Below are 10,151 nucleotides of genomic sequence, written 5' to 3'. Positions count from 1 at the left end.
CCATAAACCAAGCCGAATGGATAGCCAATGTCGTGCATGTACCTAAAAAGGACGGAAAGGTAAGGATGTGTGTAGATTTTAGAGACTTGAATATGGCATGCCCTAAGGATGACTTTCCCTCCCCCACATTGACGTCTTAGTGGATAACATGGCAAGAAGTGCCTTGATGTCCTTCATGGATGGTCTTTCAAGATACAACCAAATCAAGATGGCTCTTAAAGATATGACCAAAACCACTTTCACTATAGAATGGGGAATCTATTGTTACACGGCAATGTTGTTTTGGCCTCAAGAATGATAGGGCAAATTATCAAAGGATACAACCTTGTTACGCGATATGATGCATAATGAGGTAGAGGTGTATGTTGATGATATGATAGTGAAATCCAAAGATAGAAGAAGCCACACCACAAACTTGAGGAAGTTTTATAAGAGGATTAAAGAATATAGATTGAGATTGAACCCACAAAAGTGCACCTTTGGAGTAACCGCCAGAAAATTGTTAGGATTTCTAGTGAGTGACAAAGGGATAAAAGTTGACCCATTCAAGATCAAAGCCATATTGGAGATGCCTCCGCCCAAAAGTGAGATACAGATTAGGGGTTTCTTGGGTCAACTACAATACATTACCAGAATGAAAGTTCTTCAAGAGTTGGGGGTAAAAGAAGTTGAAGTCTTTGGGGATTCAATTTTGGTTATAGCCTAAGCACAAAAATTGTGGAAAGTGAGGGACGAGCACTTGAATCCTTATCAACAATACATAGAGAACTTGACCAAGACCTTTGACAAGATTGAATACACAATCATCCTTAGAGCTCAAAACCAGTTTGCAGATGCCTTGGCTACTTTAGCCTCCATGGTTGAAATACCTGAGGGAGTATGGATACGACTCTTACAGATCAAACATAGTTATGAGGAAGTGCACAAAAGGAAGATCGAAGCTTCAATAATGACCATAGAAGAAGAGGAAGTTCTGTGGTACTATGACATCATGAAGTTCTTGGAACTAGGGGCATATCTTGATAGTGCTGATAAGAGGAAACATTGTTCCATTAGGATGATGGTGTCCTAATACATCCTAAGTGGAAGAAAACTCTATAGAAGGTCCTATGATGGTGTACACCTTCGTTGTTTGAAGAGGGCAGAAACCGAGAGGGTAATGGAAGAAGTTCGTTAAGGAATTTATGGCCCTCATATGAATGGGAGAATGTTAGCCAAGAAGATTCTAAGGATGGGGTACTACTAGAATACGATGAAGATTGATTTTGTGGACTATGTGAAAAGTTGCCGTGATTGTCAAACACACGCCAATTTGAACCATGTTCCACCTAGTGAGTTGTATAGTATGACCTCTTCATGGCCTTTCTCATTTTGGGGCGTAGATGTGGTTGGAGGAATAGCTCCTAAGGCTTTAAACAAGCATGAATACATTTTAGTAGTGATTGACTATTTCACTAAGTGTGTGGAAGCGGCCTCCTATTTTGTGTTGAAGGCTAAGCATGTGGCTCAGTTCTTAGAAAACAACATCATATGTCGGTTTTGGGTAACCCTAGAGATCATTTCCAACAATGGTTCCCACTTTGAAGGTGAAGTCTAAAAGGTCATGGAAGAATATGGCATTGAGCCTCACAAATCTTCACCATATTGACCACAAGCTAATGGGAGTGACATACAAGAATTGGGTCGAGAAGCTTCCATTCACCTTGTGGGGTTATAGGACTTCCATTTGTGCATCGACTGGGGCATTACCTTACTCTTTGGTTTATGGTAGTGAGGCGATGCTTCCTATTGAGGTGAGATACAATCTTTGAGAATATTGGTGGAAACCAAGGTCCTAGAAGAGGATTGGGCTAAGGCGAGATATGAACAATTGGCCTTGATAGGTGAAAAGAGGGCTAGGGCAGAATACCATGCACAAGGGTACCAAAAAAGGGTTGATAGAGCATTCAACAAGAAAGTGAAACCAAGAAATCTTAAAGAAGGGGACCATTTTTCATCTAAAGATTGCAAAAAAGCTCTTATGCGTACTTTCTAGTATGCAAAATTAGTACCATGAAAAAGAGGAGGTATAATCTAGGATTTTCCATGATCCATAACAATAGGGGTCAATGGATCACACAGCAAAGATTAAAACCTAATCAGAATGTGCCCACTTTGATACCACTTGTTGGGTTAAAAACAATTGACCCCGGTTAATTAATTCAATTACCCAAGTTGATTAATTGGATCAAATTATGTGCAAATTGTGGAGGCACCAACAAATCACCAATTAACTAATATGCAGTAGAAAATAAATTAACAAGGTGATTTGTTGACAAATGGGGAAAACCTTTTGCAAGGCAAAAACCCCACTAGGTAAATTTAAGGTCACCACTCCCAAGAATCCACTGATCAATAATCAGGTGGTTACAAGTATAGGGAATCTTACTACTACCTTGGAATATCCCAAAATGCCAATCTAGAGTTGAACCTTTGCTCCAATACCCAATTGGACTTGATCTTGTATTAGGCTTCTTTCCTTTTGTTGTACAAACGCAGTAGCTTTACATAGAGTACATGAGTTCTAGGTCTTTGTTTCCATACTTGATGACTTTTAAAATAATCATTATATATGACTAGGGTTGTAAGAAGAGAAACCCTAATCATTCAAGTCATCATGGGCCGAATTTTAGATCTAAGAATTCTGAAATCGTAGATCTCGATAGATCGAGCATGTGTCGTGCTTTATTGAAACAACTTTTCTTCACATATTTCTTGGATCAACCTTCATGTCTTTAATGATATCACATGATAGTTTTGAACAACAGACTGCTTGATACATTAAACTCAACTTAGATTTACCAAATTATAAGTAAAGTGTGTTTTGTCAAAGGATTAGCAAATTACATAGAAAATATAACCCTAACACTTTTGATTTCCTTAGTTTCTTTGTTATGTTATTGCTTTAATAACCTGCTTTGTAGTTTAGGTTTATTTCTTTTGTAGTTTGAAACATGATAGGATAGATTATGACTAGTTTAACAGAGTATTTCTAATTGGGTTTCTAGGCAAGGATGCATGCACGTGCTTGTGCATACATAGACATCTCTATGACCATGCATACACATGTATCTTCATACACACGCATGGTGTAGACACTTCATTTTGAACCCCTTACAACTTGAGTCCCCATTCCCAGTGATGATATCACCAGGAGGTCTATGACTAGTCTAGGGCCTAATTATGAAAAGCCTTTAACTCAGAGGACGTTTTAGTGAAGGAAAAACCTACAAGAACCTTAAGTATGCGCACGTATATTGAGGAATAGGCGTACGCATACTTAGACCTTGCACGCACACCTTCGAGTATGCGAGCCATAGACACGTCATTTTGTATCTCTTATAACTTAAGCCCTCGTTCCCTAATGACGAAATCACTTGGAGGTCTAGGGCAAGTTTAGGGACCAATCTTGTAAGTCTTTAACTTGGAGGATGTTTTGGTGAAAGAAAAATATACATAAACCGTAAGTATGTGCGCACATGTTGTAAGCATGTGTACACATACTTTGAGTATACGCACACATGTAGGGTTTCAGAACACCTGTATGGATTTTTTTTTTATTTTTTATTTTTTTTAATGTAAAATGCAAGCAGAGCTAATCCCACATTAATTGAGAGCCGCCATGCACCCGTCTTTGATCACTATAAAAGGCCTCAAAGGTTTTTTTTTCCCCCAAAACATACCAAATTCACTAGAAAATAGTGAATCAAAGACCTTTGAGTTTTAAGCTTACTAAAATTTTGGTTTTGTCTTGATTAGATTGATTAAGGGGAAATGGTCAAATTAAAGCTCAATGGATTTTTTGTGTTTAAGGTAAATGTCTATTATTGTCTCTTTCATTTTTGGTTGTTTATTTCTTTGTTTATTGCTTTTATATATCTGTTTTGTAGTTAGGTTTTATAGCTTTTGTATTAGAAGGATGTTAGGTTATGTATGTGTCACGCCGTGAACCCAACTATAAAGATAAGCACGTGACAACCGCCGCACGCTTATAAAGTAAGCACCCTACAAGTGTGCAAGACTTTCTTAGCAACTAAAATTTATCCTCAAAAGTTAAAATCAAATAAATCCATTGTACCTCAACATTTTCTTTATGAATAGATCTCCAATAATTTAATAGGAACAAAATCCAAACCTTATGTACATAATGCCAATTGGCCAATAAATATAAAACTATTAGAAGACCATCCAATCCCAAAATCACTAAGCTTCTTTTCCTGCTCACAACACAACGTCAAAACTCTCAAAACTTGGTATTCTTCACAATCTAAAACAAGAGGGGAAAAAAAGGGGGTGAGTTGACAACTCAATAAGTAACCAAAGTCCTAGTAAGTTCTATCAAGCAATAGATCTGTAAAGTATAAGATGTAATATGTGTTTTCAAAAGTTATAATATACTATGTGTTTTCAGAATAACTGAAGAAATTTCATAGTCTTAAAATAATAAGTTGCACATAGGCCATGTACTTTAATCTTACAAATATATCATAGATGGTTTAGAAAATAGTTAGTTTTCCATATATCAAAAGCTATAGCTTACAATAGGTTCCAAAAACACATAAGCAGTTTTAGTGACTCAAAATAGTTCAACTACATCAAACATTTCCAAAATCACATATGTAGTTTTAAGGACTCAAAATAGTTAAATATTCAAATGTAATTCATATTCTTAACAATCTTATGACTATGGTCACGCTATATCCCTGTGACTAGGCATCAGAGTACCAATAAATAACCCCCACTGGCTGGGTATTAGAGTACCAATGAATAACCCCCATTGGTTTGGGTATTAGGATACCAATGAATAACCCCCATTGGCTGGGTATCAATGCACCAATGAATAACCCCCATTAGCTGGGTATCAGAGTACCAATGAATAACCCCCATTAGATTGGGTATCAGAATCAATTCATAGTCAGATTGTCCATAATCATATATATGAAATCATAGTTTCTAACAAAATATATCTTATTCAAATACATATATATATATAAATATATATATATATATATATATATAATCATATATTGAATATTCAAATACATTTGTGATATTTCTATATTCTTTACTTTAAATCAATATAGCTAAAAAAACAATTAAATTAAACAATTCTTTACTTTGAATTAGTATAGTTAAAAACCATTAAATAAAATACATCATATATTCAATAATCAGATATATTTGTGATAGTTCTTTACTTGAAATCAGTAATACAATAGAAATAAAATTGTAACAAATGTAAACAATTTTCAGTAGTTAAAATACGCAAAATAAAACCAATTAGGATAAGGTTACTTACCTCAGCTTGCTCACTACAAAAAAACTTCTCTCTAACACTTTCTCTAAAATCCTTAGATATCACCTAAACAATTTACAAGCACCATTTACTCAATAATCAAACAATTTAAGAAAGACTTATAAAAGTACCCAGCCAGAAGAGAAACTACTTCAATATCCAACAACTGTTCACTGTTATGTCACACCAAAATTCTACTTATTCATAATATATATTTCATTTACTTCATACTGCTAATAGTTCCCTAGGAATAAAGCCTATATAATATTCATACCCATAGCCATAAATGGTCAAAAGTCAATCTGAAAAGGACACCACCTAGATCTATCTTCTATACGTGTGCTCTCTCTCTCTGTTTTTTTTTTTTTGTCAGAAACTTCAAGTCCACACCATGACTTTTCCTATTCATCAAATCCACAATTCGGTACAACTTCTTAAGGTAGAAACTTGTGCAGAATCGGACTCACCATGCCTCACCTTGTACAACTTCCATCTACACTTACAAGCATGACACAACAGTGGGCATAGGAAAAAAAATCACAATACTGAGGCAGAAAAATCTACAGGTACATCCAGTTTACAAAAAAAAAAAAAAAAAAAAAAAATCTAAACTTTTATACATTTGCATCATTATAACTCTTGAATATTTAAATAGTTTCGCTATTGGCCAGATTACGCACATAAAAAAAAAAAAAAAAAATTCCAAATAAAGCTTAGATTTAACAAGAAAGAGATTCCTAAGTTCTTACCTCAAGTGTGTAGTCAAACTTCTCTTCTTGAGTATTTTAGTTAGTCTCCTCTATCAAAAAATCTCTCCAAATACATTTACTTAATAAGCTTATATATAGCTGGGGTTTCAACCTTATTTTTCTAAAAACTCTCTTATAATTATAAATTATAAAATTGACCCCACAAAAGATTTACTTAAATACCCTTCCTTTTAATCCTTTTTTTTTTTCCCGGGTATTACAGTTTGATTGCTATTTTGGTTGATATCTTAAAACTAAGTTTCTGGGCAAGTATACGTACGCATGCTTCATGCCTACGCATGTATACTCGAGCCTAAAACTTCAAATTTAGGGTTTTTGTCATTTTGAATTTTGATTTGTATTAATCACATGTTTTGAGTCCGTTTAACTTAAATTTCACATGCTTAGGTCCAAGGTCATTAGAATAACATGTTTTATATACTTTGATTGTTAGATTGATGATTATGGTTTGCATTCTTCATGAACAACATGATTATGGTGCTAAGATGATAATGATGCAGTGAGGTAAGTAAGGTGAGTCATGCATAATTACATGAACACACATTTGATTTGGATAAATGAACATGATGTATTTGATTAATATGATGGATATGCTTGGTTGATACAATGATGCATTGGATACATGTTGCCTTTGGATATATAAGATCTTGTTGCCTTGTTGATGTTACTGCCATGTGGTATGTTTGTTTCCCTTGGTTAAATTAAGCATAAAATGTTAGATGAATGATAGGATGTGTGTAGATGCCATGTCTAGATGTATGTTAGGATACTTGCGGATACATGTTTTGGTGATATAATCTTATGTTGATGCCTTGATTGTTGGTGTGCTGTCGCAGGCAACCAAAAATAAAACCTATACTCCTAAAAATATATGTAGTAGTGCGAGTAAGGATCGTTCCCATGGAGAGTATCTAGCCTAGTTTTATGCTACATGAACAAGGAGGGGGGGGGGGGGGTTGAGTATAATGAAAACAATTTTTAAGAAAAAAAAAAACAACTAAGGAACAATTCAAATTAAAATATCAAATTCAATCAAAAGAACAAACCTTGGTCTCAGTCAACATCCACCATCGGAATTTTACAATTGCTCATCGATGCAAGTATATATCAATTCACACTTTGAATATTCACCATTGGAACTATTTTCCTATATTTCCTTAGTCGTAGTTAATTAGAAAACAAGCGATCTAATAAACCCTAACTACTAAACAACCCAAGACAAGTGCTAAAGGTTTAATCTAGTAGCAGCCTTAAGAATTAGAGAGATCAATAAAGCTAAACAACACAAACACAAGCGGTTGTATTTAATTTAGTCAAGCGTTCTTCCTAAGATCTAATAATTTCTAACGCAGCAAATCATTAAATCTTGGTTGCTTCATAAGTTAGAGAGATCAAACAATTATGGATTTGATATCTAACCTAGCAGTAGATTGCAACGAATAATAAACTAGTAGGCCTCCTAATAATTAAACGAGACAATCATGAAATTAGGCACAGAAGAACATCTGATATTCAAAGCATTAATTGAACAATAAAAACAAATTAGATCTCACAGTTTTATTGATTCCAAGGCTTCAGTTTCCTTCGACCAAGTATAAATGTTTGGCCATGTAAGGCCATGATGAAAACTCAAAGGAGAAAATCAGAGAAGAGGGGGGAGAGAGAGGCGTGTCTATCCAATTCTGATTTCTCCTCCCCCTTTTACACATCAATTCCCCCTTTCCCAAGCCTAAAAATATTCTCAATAATAATATCCAAATCTGACTAATTAAGGAAAAATATTAAAAATAAAACAAAGTCCTAATATAACTAGGAAAGTGGTGTTTTTCAGCTGTAATTTTTGTGCATCAGATCTGGAAGCTTCCAAAAATAAACCGCATCAGATCTGCGTATTAGAATTGCAGGCAAAGGAACATTGTAGAACGTCAGCAGTGCAGGTGCAGCAACTTCAAGCTCAATTTCGACCTTGATTCAGCCCGCATCTCTCAAAACCCAAAACATGAAAGTTGTAGAGCTTTGTCTTTTCATTCCATATCATCTTGAATCATCTCAATCGGAGCTCGGATGAGAGAGTTATGCCCAGATTACGAAGCGATGTCAAAGTTGTCCAAAATCGCCCAATTAGCTACGTTTTGCACTTAATGCCTCCATTTGCATCCTAAATCAAAATATAAGAAAAATGAGTACATTTAGGCACCAAATAAATATAAAGACTAAACATGAAGGGAGAAAAAATATGACATTTTGCATTCTCATCAATTATGCTATGAATGATATGCCATGTTGGATGCTAGATGCATGTTAGGATAGACTGTGTGTGTGTGTGTGCGTGCGCGTAGAATAACCTATTAAAGGACCCTTTGATAGAATTAGGATGTGGAACATAATGAGTAGAGGCCAACCTACGGGTCGGTGGGATTTGGTGCCTAACACCTTCCCATCCCCATACCTAAACTCTAGACACATGCTCTAGTAAGATCAGTCCTTAACAGAGGGGTAGTATTTATATGGTTTCTAGACCTAATCTTGGTGGCAACTCCATTATTCACCCCTTCGACCATTCCATTCGACCGAGGCATACTCTTCATGACATATGGATGTAGGGTTACAAATTGACCTGTAAGGAAAATTTTTAATTAAAATCAAGCAGAGCTAATCCCACATCAACTAGGAAGAGCCCTACACCCCTCTTTGATCACTATAAAAGGTTCTAAAGGCTCTTTTCCCAAACCATGCTGAATGGAATAGAAAATATTGAATTAAAGGAGTTTTTATTCTAAAACATCCTTAAGTTAAATTTTTCTTGGTTGGGACCTATTCTAGCCTAGACCTTTTAGTTAAAGCTTACTAACCTTCTAGTTTTTGTGTGTTAGGACCTTAAAAAAAGAAAGAAAACAAATGCCTGCTAGGTTGAAAACCCGTAAGGACGGCCTAGGCAAAAGTTAGGATTAAAAAAAAAAAAAATTAGTCAAGCTAGGGGCAAGGTGGACCTCACAAGGAGGATGCATCCTAATGTTTGAACTTTTTGAAAGTTGTCTATAATGAATCAAGTGTTCGATTCTCTTTTTACCATGACTTTTAGGATGGTCTTGTTTCGTGTCTTCTTTTCTAAGAGTCTGTTCTTTGTTCCTCATGTCATTTATGTTCTCCTATGTTTTATGTGTTTTTCTGTGTTTGTCGTTTCTTTAGAAGTTGTTGAGTCTGTCTTTGTCTTTGGTGACTTTATGTTTGCTTGCAATCCTTACACTTGGCCAGTGATCATTTGTTGTTTGCTTTTCATGATGTTTTGTTTGTTTGTTTGCATGTATGATGTATCATATGGGTTTTATGTGTTTGTTTACTTGTTTGCATCCTTGTTTGGCCCATATCAAACTCCGCTTGAGCCTTAGGCATTTCCTTGTTTTGTGTTGGGCCTTAAACCCATTATCACTTTGTCCTGGGCCCTAGGCCCATTTTGTTTGTCTTTTTGTGTGAATCTTGTGTATTTGCATGCTTTGTTATGTATGTGTGACCCCTATAATGTTGTGTTCATCCATGTTTTTATGTGCAAATCTTTTATGGTGATATGCATCTATGTTGTTTGATGTGAATCTTGTGTGATCATGTTTTATGTTACTAAAATTTTTACACACATCTTGGATGTTAACCTAAGTTGTGTATGATTGTTTGTAATGCATTTTGTGATCACATGTTTCTTTGATGTTTATGTGAGTCTTATGTGTTTATTTACTATATTCTTGTGTGATCGTGTGCTCTTTTACTTATGTGAGTTTGTGTAATTTTTTTTTGCATCCTTGCGTGTGTCTTTAATATTTGCATGAGTCTTGTATGTTACATCTTACAAAACTTGTGTGATTATGTTTTTGTTTAGACGTAAATGCTCAGTTGAATGGTCTCTTTGAAGTAAATGCTCATTTTTTAGTGGCTTTTTGCGTTTGGATATAAATGCTCGGATGAGTGGAATGGTCTCTTTGAAGTAAATGCTCATTTTTTTAGTGGCCTTTTGTGTTTGGATATAAATGCTTAGACGAGTGGTCCTTTTGGCA

General features: G+C 35.1%; 1 protein-coding gene across 1 annotated transcript; it reads left to right on the top strand.

Moving 5' to 3' along the window:
- The first annotated feature begins 337 nt into the window (after window positions 1-337).
- Window positions 338-1,072, top strand: LOC126719673 (uncharacterized). The gene is made up of 2 exons (XM_050422204.1): window positions 338-584; window positions 726-1,072. The coding sequence occupies exons 1-2, from the start codon at window positions 338-340 to the stop codon at window positions 1,070-1,072; spliced, it is 594 nt and encodes a 197-aa protein (XP_050278161.1).
- The last annotated feature ends 9,079 nt before the right edge of the window (window positions 1,073-10,151 follow it).

This window comes from Quercus robur, chromosome 3, assembly GCF_932294415.1.
Source record: "Quercus robur chromosome 3, dhQueRobu3.1, whole genome shotgun sequence".
Classification (NCBI taxonomy): domain Eukaryota; kingdom Viridiplantae; phylum Streptophyta; class Magnoliopsida; order Fagales; family Fagaceae; genus Quercus; species Quercus robur.
This window is presented reverse-complemented; position numbering and strand designations above follow the sequence as displayed.